The sequence below is a fragment of the Chiloscyllium punctatum genome, chromosome 33 (genome assembly GCF_047496795.1).
Source record: "Chiloscyllium punctatum isolate Juve2018m chromosome 33, sChiPun1.3, whole genome shotgun sequence".
NCBI classification, from domain to species: domain Eukaryota; kingdom Metazoa; phylum Chordata; class Chondrichthyes; order Orectolobiformes; family Hemiscylliidae; genus Chiloscyllium; species Chiloscyllium punctatum.
In genome coordinates, this window is record NC_092771.1 from 28676375 (window position 1) to 28692040 (window position 15666).

At 40.0% G+C, this 15666-nt stretch overlaps 1 protein-coding gene across 1 annotated transcript in view; it reads right to left on the reverse strand.

The window, feature by feature from the left end:
- The window catches only part of LOC140458518 (fibrillin-1-like), a 574711-nt gene that overhangs the window by 196989 nt on the left and 362056 nt on the right, over positions 1 to 15666 (reverse strand). Inside the window, exons 24-25 of the mRNA XM_072553247.1 lie at positions 6492 to 6716; positions 1238 to 1363 (exon numbers count right to left, since the gene is read on the reverse strand). Of these exons, the coding sequence (XP_072409348.1) occupies positions 1238 to 1363; positions 6492 to 6716 (351 nt within the window). The remainder of the gene's footprint in view (positions 1 to 1237; positions 1364 to 6491; positions 6717 to 15666) is intronic.

Sequence of the window (15666 nt, forward strand, 5' to 3'; positions counted from 1 at the left end):
TGAAACCAATCTGCAGCCTATCTAACCTACACTATTCCATACTCGTCCATATGCCTATCCAATGACCATATAAATGTCCTGAAAGTTGGCGAGTCGAGTTGATCATTCAAAGTTAAGCTAAAGTATGTTAGTTAATTAGATTTACAGTGTTAGTCATCAGTTTGTATTTGTTATTATAGTATTAATTGTGTTGAAATAGATAAAGATAATTTCTTAGTATTGATAAGACTTCACTCACAATTCTTTGCTGAATATAAGGGTCAGAACACACTAAGTGGCAGGTGCAACACTGGTTTATCAAGAGAGCTGGTTCGCAAAATGTTAGTTAAAACAAAGTTTACTGTATTGATTAGTGGATATGCTGTGGAGTTAAATCTCCAAAGTGTAAAGAAATTCCAAACTTGGTTCCTGAAAATCTTCTGACTGACCTGATCCCATCCATGTTTTAACTTCAAAACTAAAATATTCTAATATTCTGAGACATGAACCAGAATACCTTACTGTTTCACATCACTCCTATGCAGTAGCAACATTAATAACAGGATGTTGCTGGCAAGCATATTCCTTTGGCTCTTCATATCATGCAAGGAACTGACCATAACTAATCAACCTGTGCTTTCAAAACTCACAAGTGTCCACCAGTAGATGTGATTTGGCAATTTGATAACATTTACTAATTAATCCTGAGCGTGCAAAAATGTACCCTAACAACTGATTTTGGGCACTAAGCTTGGCGCATGTATTAATACAGAGGGCCTTGTTCTTTGCAGATGGGAAGAAAATATACATGCACTGTGCCTGGTTCAACTCTGATTTCTTTCTTGGGGCAATGCCTTGACTGTTCATAAAGCTTGGCAGCTAAGTGCATTGGGCATCATTAACTGATACTTGGCAACATGTCTAACAATCGCAGTCCATCTGTCAACCAATCAGTACTCTCCTTTCATACAGTATAAATGTTGTTCCCTTTACATCGATATTTCTTGCAATTTGTCCTGACAACTGCAATATGAAAAGCTTAGACAAAATGTATCCCTTTTCAGCAATATTCAAAATTTTTATCCAAAAGCAAGAATAAAATAAGACTAAGGATTTTACTACGGCTTTCACTTTGTGCAAAACCAATCTTCCGCAAAGTATTCTCCCTTCTGCCTCACAACATAATTCCCCACAACATCATTATTATTTCCAGAAGTACTGTTATCCACTGATTTGATTAGGTAAGTAAGTGGTTTACCTGTACAGTTTCTTTCTTCTGAATCAAGGGCGAAGCCACTATTACATTTACATCTAAAGCTCCCAATGGTGTTTCTGCACTTCCCATTGCTGCAGATACCTGGGATGGTCCTGCATTCATTGATATCTAGAAAGAAATGGTGCAACGTTTATTTTTACAGACATTTATTTCAATTGAACATTAGGTTTATAGCAATACAAAATTTATTGCATAAGCAGCATTGTACTTTGAAGTCTAATGCTGGAGTAACAGCATATTTGTTTTATTTTTACGTATAAGATGACATTAAAAAGCAGTTCAGCTTTCCATCTGGCATCACATTTTTAATGTCACAAAGTTTGATGTAAGCCTAGAGTCTGCTTCTGCCTTATTTACTTTCAGTAAAATAAAACTGCTGTGCAATATCAAGATGGGGATGGAAGAGACTGCATTCTTAACCTTAGGGCAAGTATGTGTTGGAGTTTTTTTTTATTGGCAGTGACAGTATCTAAAATTCCCATCTGCAACTTTTAAACATATCAGCACAATTGCTGTGTCAATTTCATTTTTAAGTAATCTAATGCAATTATATGCAAACAGCTGAAATAACATGTAAGCAGTCATTGTTTTTACCTCAACATCCTCTCCATGTCTACTCTATCCATGCCTCTCAATATCCTTTAAGTTTCGATCAGAGTCCCGTTCATCCTTCGAAACTCCATTGAGTACAGACCCAGAGTCCTCAACCGCTCCTCACATGACAAGCCCTTCATCCCCGAGATCATTCTTGTGAACCTCCTCTGGAACCATTCCAAGGCTTGCACAGCCTTCTTTAGCTACAGGGCCCAAAACTGTTCACAATATTCCAAATGTGGTCTAACCAGAGCTTTATACAGTCTGAGTACATCGCTGCCTTTGTATTCTAGTCCTCTTGAAATGAATGCTAACATTGCATTTGCCTTCCTAACTGCCAAATGAACACGTGTTAACCTGAAGAGAGTTCTGAACTAGGACTCCCAAGTCTCTGTGTGTTTTAGATTTCCGAAACCTTTCCCCATTTAGAAAATAGTTGTGTCTCTATGCTTCTTTTCCCACACTTTCCCACATTGTATTCCATCTGCCGCTTCTTAGCCCACTCCCCTGGCCTGTTGAAGCCTTTATGCAGACTGCCTGCTTCCGCAAAATTACCACAGAATCACAGAAGTGTCCCACAACCTAATTTTGTGCAAATGTAACAACAATGCCCTCAATTCCTTCGTCCAGATTGTTAACATATAATGCAAGTAATTGCGATAATATTGACCCCTGCGGAACTCCATTGGTCACTAGTCACCATCCTGAAAAAGATCCGTTTATCTGTACTTCCAATTTTCTGCCAGTCAGCCAAACGTCTATCTACGCCAGTACCTAATACCATGGGTTCTTATATTATTTAGCAGCCTCCTGGGTGACACCTTGCCAAAGGCCATCTGGAAATCCAAACAGATCATGTCTACTGGCTCTCCTTTGTCTAATTTGCTCACTACCTGCTAAAAGAATAAAGAACAAAGAAAATTTACAGCCCAGGAACAGGCCCTTCAGCCCTCCACGCCTGAGCCGATGCAAATCCACTGTCAAAACCTGTCGCCCAATTCCTAAGCATCTGTATCCCTCTGCTCCCCACCTACTCATGCATCTGTCCAGACTCATCTTAAATGAATCTACCGTGCTTGTCTCTACTACCTCTGCTGGCAACACATTCCAGGCACCTACCACCCTCTGTATAAAGTACTTGCCGCATGTATCCCCCTTAAACTTTACACCTTGAAAGTGTGACCTCTCGTTATTGAATCCTTCACCCTGGGAAAAAGCTTATCTCTATCTACCCTGTCTATACCCTTCATGATTTTGTAAACCTCAATCAGGTCCCCCTCAATCTCCTTTTTTCTCATTAAAACAACCCTAACCTTATCAACCTTTCTTCATAGCTAGCACCTTCCATGCCAGGCAACATCCTTGTAAACCTTCTTTGCACCCTCTTCAAAGCGTCCACATTCTTTTGATAATGTGGCGACCAGAATTGTACACAGTAGTCTAAATGTGGCTGAACCAATGTCTTGTACAATTTTAACATGACTTGCCAGCTCTTATACTTAATATCCCATCTGATGAAGGCAAGCATACATATGCCTTCTTGACCACTCTATCCACCTGTGCAGCCACCTTCAGGGTACAATGGACCTGAACTCCCAGATCTCTCTGCCCATCAACTTTTTCCAAGGCTCTTCTGTTTACAGTATAATTCGTTCTGGAATTAGTCTTGCTAAAGTGCATCACCTCACATTTGTCTGTATTGAACTCCATCTGCCACTTCTCCACCCAACTCTCCGGTCTATCTGTACCCTCCTGTATTCTTTGACAGTCCCTATGCTCTCTGCTACTCCATCAATCTTCATGTCATCTGCAAACTTACTGATCATACCAACGGTGCCCTCTTCCAGATCATTTATGTATATCACAAACAACAGTTCTTTATCCAGCTAACTAGAACACCCTGCACACCATATGACTTCACTTTCTCCATTAGCGTACCATGGGGAACCTTATCAAACGCCTTACTAAAGTCCATGTATATGACATCTACAGCCCTTCCTTCATCTATCAACTTGGTCACTTCCTCAAAAAACTCTATTTACGTTGGTAAGGCACGATCTTCCCCGCACAAAACCATGCTGCCTATCACCGATAAGCCCATTCTTTTCCATATACAAAAAGATTTTATTCCCTACAACCTTCCTTGTACAGGGGGACAACATGAGCAATCCTCCAGTCCTCTGGAACCTTACCTGTGTTTAAGGATGCCACAAAGATATTTGTCAGGGCCCCGGTTATTTCCTCTCTCGCCTCCCTCAGCAACCTGGGATAGATCCCATTGGTCCTGGGGATTTGTTTATCTTAATAACCTCTAGTCTATCCAACACATCTTCCCTATTTATGTCAACATGATCCAGAGTAATCAAACTTCTATCTCTAATCTCAACATTCATCATTTCCTTCTCCTCAGTGAACACTGATGCAAAGAAATCATTCAGAATCTCACCCATTTTCTCAGGTTCGACACATAGCCTTCCTTCCTTATCCTTTAGTGGACCAATCCTTTCTCTAGTTACCCGCTTGCTTCTTATATAAGAATAAAAGGCTTTGGGATTCTCCTTAATTCTGTTTGCTAAAACTATTTCATGACCCCTTTTAGCCTGCTCAAGTCCTCATTTAAGACTGGTCCTACTCTCCCGATATTCCTCCAGGGACCTTTCACTTTTTAGCTGCCTGGTCCTTATATACGCTTCCCTTTTCCTCTTGGCTAGTCGTATGATTTCTCCTGTCATCCACGGTTTGTTTTCAATGGGACATGCCTATCCTGCACTATTTTTAACCTAGCTTTGAAAGCTTCCCACATATCAAATGTGGACTTGCCTTTAAATAGCGGCGTCCAATCCACATTTCCCAGCTGCTATCTTATTTTGATATAATTGGCCTTGGCCCAGTTTAGTACTCGTTCCTTCGGATCACTCTCTTCTTTATCTACAAGTACTCTGAAACTTACAGAATTGTGGTCACTATTCCCAAAGAAATCCCACACCGCAACTTCTACCACTTGGCCTGGCTCATTCCCCAACACCAGGTCCAATATGGCCCCTTCCCTCATTGGACTACTGACATACTGCTCTAGAAAACTCTCCTGGACGCTTCTTACAAATTCTGCCCCAACCAGACCTCTGACACTAAGTATATCCCAGTCAATGTTGGGAAAATTAATATCTCCCATCAACACTACCCTGTTGCCTCTACATCTTTCCATAATCTGTTTATCTAGGAATTCGAACAGATTTGTCAGGCATGACTTCCCTTGACAAAGTCATGTTGATTCTGCCCTATTTTATAATGCATCATATGTGAACAACATTCCTGGAATTATGTACAATTGTTGTAAAACTGGCTGCCTGGAGGCAAGTTCCCTTTTCTGTCTCCTAAGTTTATTTTTGTTCCGTTGAGGAACTTTGAGGAAGTACTTGATTGTATAGTATCTTTCAACACCACAGCTCCAACAGATGTAATGGCATGTGGCCCTCATGACATGCAGTTATTCGGACATGGGACAAAACATTTCTTCTTGCAATCAGTTATAATATCTACTTTTGCAATTACTGCAATTTACATTGAAAATAATTTCTGTAATAAGTAGTTGCACCAATATAGTCATAGATATTTTAATACTAAAGATTTTACTATTTTAATACTAAAGATTCCTACTAATCTTTTTGAATGATCCAAGTGCATTTCACTTCTCATCTTTAACATACAGGTAAAACATACTAATGAATCAGGACATTACAAAAGTGTAGTCTTTCGCACTACAAATTTCTCCACTATATGGTTTCATTTTTATAGTGCTGTCTGTTTAGCTCAGATTCTAAATCTGAGGAGCACGGGGTCATGTGCAGCATACACACTGCCATAAAACTGAAGGATCAAATTATCAGTTTATCTGTTATAAATGCAATATCAGTTCTTATCTTATTGATTAGTTTCATGTGATTACAATTCTGCCCAAGTAATAGCGCAAATGGTCCAAATTGGGTCATAGACACCTGATTCCCACAATTCAACCTAAACAAGTATTAGTATAAAGAAAACTTAATCACTGAATTTTAACCATGCCTTATTATCGTCTTACTCATAAGATACCGCAGTTAGGCACAATATTATAATAAATATACTGCGCCCACATGAGTCAATCCACTTTAAGACTTCGACAAAGTAACCTAGAATCAAAATCCACTCATCCAAACATTTTCAATGTGCCTCTTTCCTGTTTTAATTATACTGATTCAATTAATTGTCTTTACAAATATTTACTGATTTAATATGTTGTTTGTATTTAATAGAAATCTTGATACACGTGGAATCCAGATCCACATCTTCTTTAACTTTCTTTAAAGTTAATTCTGCATTAATGAAAATTCAGAACAGGATTTAGAACTGGATTGTGGATATAGAATGACAAATATTGGCACAATAAATCATCAGTATCTAAGGCATCATTGTTTTTCTCCTCTATGATGTCACAGAGATACCATCCTCCTATATCGAGTGTCAGAACCTACTAATTAACTACTAATTCCACAAGCCTTGAGAAAAATTTGCATGGCTTTTACTATAATATACTGCATTTATTCCCTGAACTATATAAGATTACAAATTGTAAATTTGCTTTATTTTACTGAAACATTTTTACCTTTTACCAATGGTTTCCCATTGGGCTCTCCTCTGGTAGAAAATCCTGATCCTCGTGGACAAAGAGCTTTGTAGTCACTTGTGCCTTTTTTGGGACATCTCTCACAGTCTGGTCCCCAAGCAGCGCCGATAGAACAGCAGCAAGCATCAATGCGTAATCGGATTTCTAAAGGTTGTACGCATTCATCTTCATCATATTTCAAATAGCAGTGCTCCAAACGAATATCTGATCAAATTGAATGTCAATAAAGGTTAACATAAAAGTAAAACAGAAATTACTTCAAATATTTAGCAGTTCTGACAGCATCTCTGGAGAGATAAACAAAACTACTGTTTCAAGTAAATGGCCTTTCATAGATGCACAAGCACAAACTGACATCTATCCAGCGTGAACTTGCTGGGCTGAATGGCCACCTGATTCTATAAAATTAATAAGAGTTTACATGAATTGTCAGCAGTTGAGGTAAAGATAACTATATTTTCATTTTCCACACCTGCATTGTCTGTCTTTTAATAGTTTGGTGTTAGTATGCACAAAATATTGAGATCAAAGGTGGAAGTGGCAGATGTTTTCAGCAAACACTGTTTGCTGTAGTCAGGCTGAAAATATAATGTCTGGCATCAGAGTTCTTACACTGAATTGTGAATGCAAAATAAAGGAATCCTACATTTATATAGAATTATATTGTATGATCGAACAAAATATTCACATTGGATCGCATACTGAGAGCACATAAAAGACAAAGATCTGATTTCATGGTTGCCACAACTTCACAGAAATGCCACAGGGCAGTGGAGGCCATTCGGCCTATTGTGCCCATACCAGCTTCTTTAAACAAAACATCATTATCTTGTGTCAACCTTCTGCTTTTCCGCCACAGCTTTTCACATTGTTTTTAACTAAATAATTATCCAAGGACAACAGTCCCAATCTCTTCAATCCATCCTCATAACTGAAATTCCTCACATGCCATTCACATGCTCCTGAATTCTACACTGTCCTCACTTTTTACAATTCTTCCAAGTTTTGTGTCACTGCAGACTTTGTAACTGCACTTTACACTCCAAGATCTAGATCATTAATATAGATCAGGAAAAGCAAGTGCCCCAATACTGACCCTGGGGAATTCCATGACAAACATTCCTCCAGCCCATAAAATATCCATTCACACTTACAGTCAGTTTCCTGTCGATCAGCCAATTTTGTGTTCATATTGAGTTTGATCCTTTTATTACATGACCTATAACTCTCTTTACAGGATTGCTGTGTAGCACCATTTCAAATGCCTTCTGAAAGTTTATGTACACCACTTCAATCTTGTTCCTCTCTTCGAGCCTGTTACCTCTTCAATATCCAACCAGCAACCAGCCCTGAGCATAGTAAAATTTCAAAGCCATTCATCTCGAGCGTCAGCAATTAAACTGTATTATCTTTCAAGGTCAGTTCTGAACAGAAAACATCTGCCTTTGCTTTCTTTTTTAAAATGAGGTACTGTTCAAAGTTCAGTTCTGAACTTCAACTTACAGTTCCAAACCAAAAAAAGTGAGAAAATAAAAGAAAGGTGGTGATAACCTTTTTCAACTCCCTTCTTCAGCTTCAATATTCCTCCTGATTCTCAATTTATATCTCCTCTGTTATCTAGGGAGCTCTGGAATTGTTTGTTTTACCTTTTACAATTGAAGGAATATACCTTGAACATGCCCAAACCATCATCTTTTTGAAGGTAGCCTATTGTTCTGTTTGCTATTTCCTGCCAACCTCTCATGCCAGTCAATCCTTACCAACTTTATTCTTCTCCCAATGAAGTCTGTTGTCTGTCAACTGATCCTTCTCATACTGGATTGTTACACATCATTCTCTATCATCATCCTGAACCTTACAATATAATGAAAACTGAGTTCTAAATATTCTAAATGGTTTATACACTTAATTTCCAATAACAAGGTCCAATAGTTTATCCTTCCATGTAGTACTGGAAACATACTGCTGTAGGAAGCTCTCATGCATGCAATCCAGGTACACATAGAGCTAAACAGCACGGAAACAAAGTTAAAAATCACACAACACCAGGTTATAGTCCAACAGGTTTAATTGGAAGCACACTAGCTTTCGGAGTGACGCTCCTTCATCAGGTGATTGTGGAGGGCTCGATCGTAACACAGAATTTATAGCAAAAATTTGCAGTGTGATGTAACTGAAATTATACATTGAAGAATTGATTGTCTGTTAAGCCTTTCATCTGTTACAATACAGTGATAGTTTCACTTCTTTCATGTGTAAATCACAAAACCCTTTTTTTTAAAGTTGCATTCTTGGGTTAGCTGTTAACAATGGTGATAGCTAGACAATATGTTGAAGGTAAAACCAATGACTGCAAATGCTGGAAAGCAAATACTGGATTAGTGGTGCTGGAAGAGCATAGCAGTTCAGGCAGCATCCAACGAGCAGCGAAATCGACGTCGATTTCTGAATCAGCACGGAAACAGACCTTTTGGCGTAACTCATCCATGCCGGCTAGGCAACCTAAACTGAGTTAGCCCCGATTGCCTGCATTTGGTTCATATCTCTCTAAACCTTTCCTATTCACCCACCTGTCCAAATGTCTTTTAAATGCTGTAACTATAGAATAGACGAGAATAGAAATTTGTTGTCACATGCACTTTTACATGAAAAATACAATGAAAAGTTTTATAAGTCATCCAGCTATGGCACCTATATCAATGTACCTGCCTCTACCACTTTCTCTGGCAGCTTGCTCATGCACACATCACCCTCATGTGAAGATGCTGCTCCTCACATCCCTTTTAAATCATTCCCCTCTCACCTTAAACCAATGCCTTCTAGTTTTGAACTCACCTACCCTGGGGAAAAGATTTTGGCTATTCATCTTATGATTTTATAAACCTGAGTCATGCCTCAGCCACCAATGCTTCAGGGAAAAAAAGTCACAATCGATTCAGCCTCTCCTTATATCTCAAACCCTCCAGTCTCTGTAACATTCTGATAAATCTTTTTTGCACACTTTCCAGTTTATCAACGTCCTTCCAGTTTATCAACGTTTATCAACGGCAGGGTGACCAGAATTATATGCAGTACTCCAAATGTGGCCTTACCAATGTCTTCTATTGCCAAAACATGACATTCCAACTTCTATACTCGATGCTCTGATCAATGAAGGTAAGCATACCAAATACTTTCTTCACCACCCCTGTCTACCTCTGACACCACTTTCAAGGAACTATGTACCTAGGTCTCTCTGTTTGACAACACTCCCCAGGGCTCTACCATTAACTGTATAAGTCCTATCCTGATTTACCTTACTAAAATGCAACGCCTTGCGTTTGTCTAAATTAAACTCCATCTGCCATTCTTTGGTCCACTGGCCCAGTTGATCAAAATCCTTCTGTATTCTTAGGTAACCTTCTTCACTGCCCACTAAACCACCAATTTTGGTGTCATCCACAAACTTACTAACTATGCTTCTATATTCTCACCCAAAACCTTTACATAAATGACGAACAACAATGGACCCAGCAGCCATCCTTGTGGCACATCACTGGTCACAGACCTCCAGTCTGACCAAGTATCATCTACCACCACCCTCTGTCTCTTACCATCAAGCCAACTTTGTATCCAATTGACTAGCTGTCCCTGGATGACATGTGATTTAACCTATTAACTAGTCTACCATGTGGAACCTTGTCGAAAGCCTTGCTAACGCCAATGTAGCCTTTATGTACCTTCTTGGTAACCTCTTAAAAACATTCTTTCAAGTTTGTGAGACACAGCTTCTCATGCACAAAGCCTTGCTGACTACCCCTAATCATTTTTGCCAATCCAAATGTATGTAGGTCTTACCTCTCAGAATCCCCTCCAACAACCACTGACGTCAGGCTCACTGGCTTACAGTTTCCTGGCCTTTCCTTGCAGCCTTTTTTTAAATAATGGCACAACATTAGCCACACTCCAGTCTTCTGGCACCTCACTTGTATCTGTGATGATACAAATACCTCTGTGAGGGGCCCCACAATGTCTTCCCAAGCTTCCCACAATGTCCTTGATTAGGTCCTATGGATTTATCTACCTTTATGCGTTGAAGACCTTCAGCACCTCCTCTTCTGTAAAGTTGAGTGTTTTCAAGACATGAATATTTATTTCCTGAGTTTCCTAGCTTCCATGCCTTTCTCCATAGTCTATACTAACGTGAAATATTTGCTTATGATGTCACCCATCTCATGTAGTTCCACACATAGATGGCCTCATTGATCTTTAAAAGGCTCTATTTTCTTCCTAGTAACACTTTTGCCCTTAATATACTGTGCAAAATCTCTTTGGATTCTCCTTTTACCTTATCTACCAGAGCTATCGCATGTCCCCATTTTGAGCCTGATTTCTATTATAAGTGTACTCCCATGTTCCCTATACTCCTGAAACGATCCACTTAACATATGCTTCCTTCTTCTTCTTGACCAAAGCATCGGTATCTCTAATTTATGCTGCTCCCTACTCTTAGAGTCATAGTCATAGAGTCATAGAGATGTACAGCATGGAAACAGACCCTTGGGTCCAACCCGTCCATGCCAACCACATATCCCAACCCAATCTAGCCCCACCTGCCAGCACCCGGCCCATATCCCTCCAAACTCTTCCTATTCATCAAAACTCTTCCTAACCATCCAAATGCCTCTTAAATGCTGCAATTGGACCAGCCTCCACCACTTCCTCTGGCAGCTCATTCCATACGCGTACCACCCTCTGTGTGAAAACGTTGCCCCTTAGGTCTCTTTTATATCTTTCCCCTCTCGCCCTAAACCTATGCCCTCTAGTTCTGGACTCCCCGACCCCAAGGAAAAGACTTTGCCTATTTACCCTTTCTTGCCAGCCTTGTCCTTCACACTAACAGGAATGTTATCCCTGAGCTCTTGTTATCTTACTTTTGAAAGCCTTCCACTTGCCTGATGTCCCTTTACCTGTGAACAGCCTCCCCCAAAAGACTTTTGAATTTTCCTGTCTAATACCATCAAAATTGGCCTTGCCCCATTTACAATTATAATTTCAACTTGTGGGATAAGTCTAACCTTTTCCATGATTATTTTAAAATTAACAGAAGTATGGTCACTGGTCCCAAAGTGTCCCCTATTAACACCTCATTCACTTGCCCTACCTTATTTCACAAGAGGAGGTTGAATTTTGCCCTTTCTCAAGTAGGGGCACCTACATACTGATTGAGAATGTTTTCTTGAACACACTTCACAAATTTCTCTCCTTCCAGGCACATAACAGTATAGCAGTCCCAGTCAGTGTCTGGAAAATTAAAATCCCCTACCAATACAACCCTATTATTTTTGCAGTGATCTGTGATTGGAAGGACAGACAGGAAAATAGGGGAGGTGGCGTAGCTCTGACATTTAAGGATAACATCAGGGAGGTGATGAGAGATGATATAGGTTCTGTGGAGAATAAGGTTGAATCCTTTTGGTTGGAAATTAGAAATTCTAAGAAGAGAAAATTACTGATAGATGTGGTCGATAGGCTGCCAAATAATAACATCACACTGGCACGGGCAACAAAGAAAAAACTAATGCCTGTAAAAATGGTACAGCATTTATCATGGGGGGATCTTAATCTACATGTCGATCGGTCGAACCAGTTTGGTCAAGGCAGCCTTGAGGAGGAGTTCATCGAGTGTATCCGCAATCATTTTCTTGAACAGTATGTAATGGAAGTGATGAGGGAGCAAATTATCCTAGATCTGATCCTGCATAATAGACAGGAATAATTAATGATCGCATTGTTAGGGATCACAGCATGGTTGAATTTCGAATACAGATGGAAAGTGAGAAGATAAAATCCATTACCAGAGTCCTGTGCTTAAACAGAAGAGACTACAAAGGATGAGGGAGGAGTTGGCCAAAGTAGACTGGAAACAAAGACTTTATGGTGGGACAGTTGAGGAATAGTGGAGGACTTTCAAAGCAATTTTTCGAAGTGCTCAGCAAAAATTGCATACCAGTGAAAAGGAAGCACTATAAGAAAAGAGGTAATCTGCCATCGGAGTCTAAGGAACTAAGGGAGGCTATCAAATTGAAAAATAAGGCATACATAAGTGGCAAAGACCAGTGGAAAACTAGAAGATTGGGAAAACTTTAAAGGTCAACAGAAAACCACAAAAAAAGCTATAAAGAAAAGCAAGATAGATTATGAGAATAAAATAGCTCAGAATATAAACACAGATAACAACTGTTTCTACAAATATATCAAGTGAAAAAGAGTGGCTAAGGTAAATATTGGTCCTTTAGCAGATGAGAAGGGGGATTTAATAATGGGAAATGAGCAATTAGCCGAACAGGTATTTTGTGCCGGTTTTCACAGTGGAGGACATGAATAATATGGCAGTAACTGACAAGGAGACGAAGGTAGGTGAGGACCTAGAAACGATAGTTAACATGAAAAAGGTAGTCAGGTCTCCTGGCCCTGATGGAAAGCAACCCAGGATTCTAAAGAAGATGGCGGGAGAAATAACAAATGTGCTCCCGGTAATTTTCCAAAATTCACTGGACTCTGGGAGAGTTCCAGCAGATTGGAAAACAGCAAATGTGATGCCACTGTTTAAAAAAGGAGGTAGACAAAAAAGGGGAAGTATAGGCTAGTTAGCTTAATTTCTGTTGTGAGGAAAATGTTTGAATCTATCAATTAAGGAAGAAATAGCAAAATATCTAGATAGAAATTGTCCCATTGGGCAGACGCAGCATGGGTTCATGAAAGGCAAGTAAATTATGTTTAATAATTTACTGGAATTCCTTGAAGACATTGAGCAAGGTGGACAACGGGGACCCAGTAGATGTGGTGTATCTAGACTTCCAAAAGGCATTCGACAAGGTGCTGCACAAAAGGCTGCAGTGTAAGATAAAGGTACATGGCGTTATGGACGATGTATTGGCATGGATACAGGATTGGCTAACTAACAGGAAACAAAGAGTGGTGAAAAGTGAGTGATTTTCTGGTTGGTGTTCATTGATTAATGGTGTGCCTCAGGGATCAGTGTTGAGGCCACAATTGTTTACCATTTACACTGATACATAGTGTGTCAAAGTTTGTGAATGATAATGAGATGAGTGGTATAGCAAAGAATGCAGAGGACTCTGGAAGTTTGAAGAGGGATACAAATAGTTTAAGTGAGTGGGCAAAGGTCTGGCAGATAGAGTACAATGTTGATAAATGTGAAGTCATCCATTGTGGTAGGAATAACAGTAAAAAGGACCATTATTGGAAGGGTAAAAAATTGCAGCATGCTGTTATGCAGAGGGACCTGGGTGTTGTTGTGAAAGAATTGCAGAAGATTGGTCTACAGGGTGCAACAGGTAATTAAGAAGGCAAATGACTTTTGTCCTTCATTGCTAAAGGGATTGAATTAAAAGCAGGGGGGTTGTGTTGCAGCTGTACAGGGTGCTGGTGAGGTCACACCTGGAGTACTGCATGCAGTTTTGGTCTCCTTACTTGAGAAAGGATGTACTGGTACTGGAGGGGGTGGCAGAGGAGGTTTACTAGGTTTATTCCAGAGTTGAGGGGGTTGGCTTATGAGGAGAGACTGAGTAGAGTGAGGTAATATTTATTGGAATTTTGAAGAATGAGGGGGAATCTGATAGAAACATATAAAATTATGAAGGGAATAGATAAGAATCGAAGCAGCGAGGACGTTTCCATTGGCAGGTGAAACTAGAACAAGAAAGCATAGCATCAAAATTAGCGGGAGCAGATTTAAGCCTGAATTGAGGAGGAACCGCTTCACTCAGAGGTTTGTGAATCTGTAGAATTCCCTGCCCAGTAAAGTAGCTGAAGCTTTCTCATTGAATGTTTTTAAAGCTAAGAGAGATAACTTTTTGAACAGTAAAGGAATTAAGGGTTATGGTGAGAGGATGGGTAAGTGGAGCTGAGTCACGAAAAGATCAGCCATGAATGGTGGATTGGGCTCGAAGGGCCTGATAGCCTTCTCCTGCTCCTGGTTCTTATGTGCTCTTATGTTCTTATCTTCTACATATTTACTCCTCAATTTCCCACTGACTTTTGGAGGTTCTATAGTACAATACCATCGAAATGATCACCCCCTTTTTATTTCTCAGTTCGATCCATATAGCTTCACTGGATGATCCCCAAGGAATACCCCAAGGAATTTCCTTAATCAAAAACACCACTCTCCTTCTCACTTTCCTACAGCATCTATATCCCTGAACATTAAGCTTCCAGTCATGAGAACAACAAATGCTGGAGACCACAGTGGGTCAGACAGCATCTATGGAGCGAGAGCAAGCTAACGTTTTGTGTTTAAATGAACGTTTCCTCAGAGCTGAAGTGAAGTGCGGAGGGAACAGCATTTGTACTATAGTTTGGGATGGGTGCTGTGGGGAGAAATATATTGATAGTTCAGATTAAGTGATCAGAATATGAGAATAGCAGAACAATGGTGTGTCTCCTACCAGATTTGAAAGGACAGACAGTCCCACTGGGATGGGTGAGGGGAGAGAGACAACAAAATGTAACAACCTAAAAGAAAAGGAAAGATATGGTTCACAATTTGAAGGTGTTGAACTCAATATGAAGAAAGCTGTAAAGTGCCTGATGTGAAGATGAGATGTTGTTCCTCCAGTTTGCGCTGTAATTCACTGGAACACCGCAGCATGCCAAGGACAGATATGTGCTCATGACAGCAGGACGCTGTGTTAAAGTAACCAGCTATGGGATGGTTGGGGGCGGGGGGGGGGGGGGGTTTGTGTGTGTGGTCATGCTTGTGCATGGACCAGAGGTGTTCTGTAAAGTGGTCACCCAGTCTGCATTTGGTTTCTCCAATGTAGAGTAGGCCATTTTGGTTGCAGTGATTACAATTCACAAGATTGGAGGCGGTACAGGTCAAATGCAGCTTCACCTGGAAAGACTGAGAGTGGGGGTGTGGTGTTGGTGGTTGTGAAATGTGAAGTGCAGACGGGGCAATGAGGAGAAGATATATTTGGTGGTGACGTTCCACTAGAATTATCTGAATTGCTGAAATGGTGAAAAATGATCCTTTGAATGGCCTAAACACCCACTACTTTTCTATCTTTCCTGAATACCTTGTACCAAACTGCCCATAATTTTCATTTGCAGATGATTAAATTGGGATGGATAAGGAATGGCTAAATTT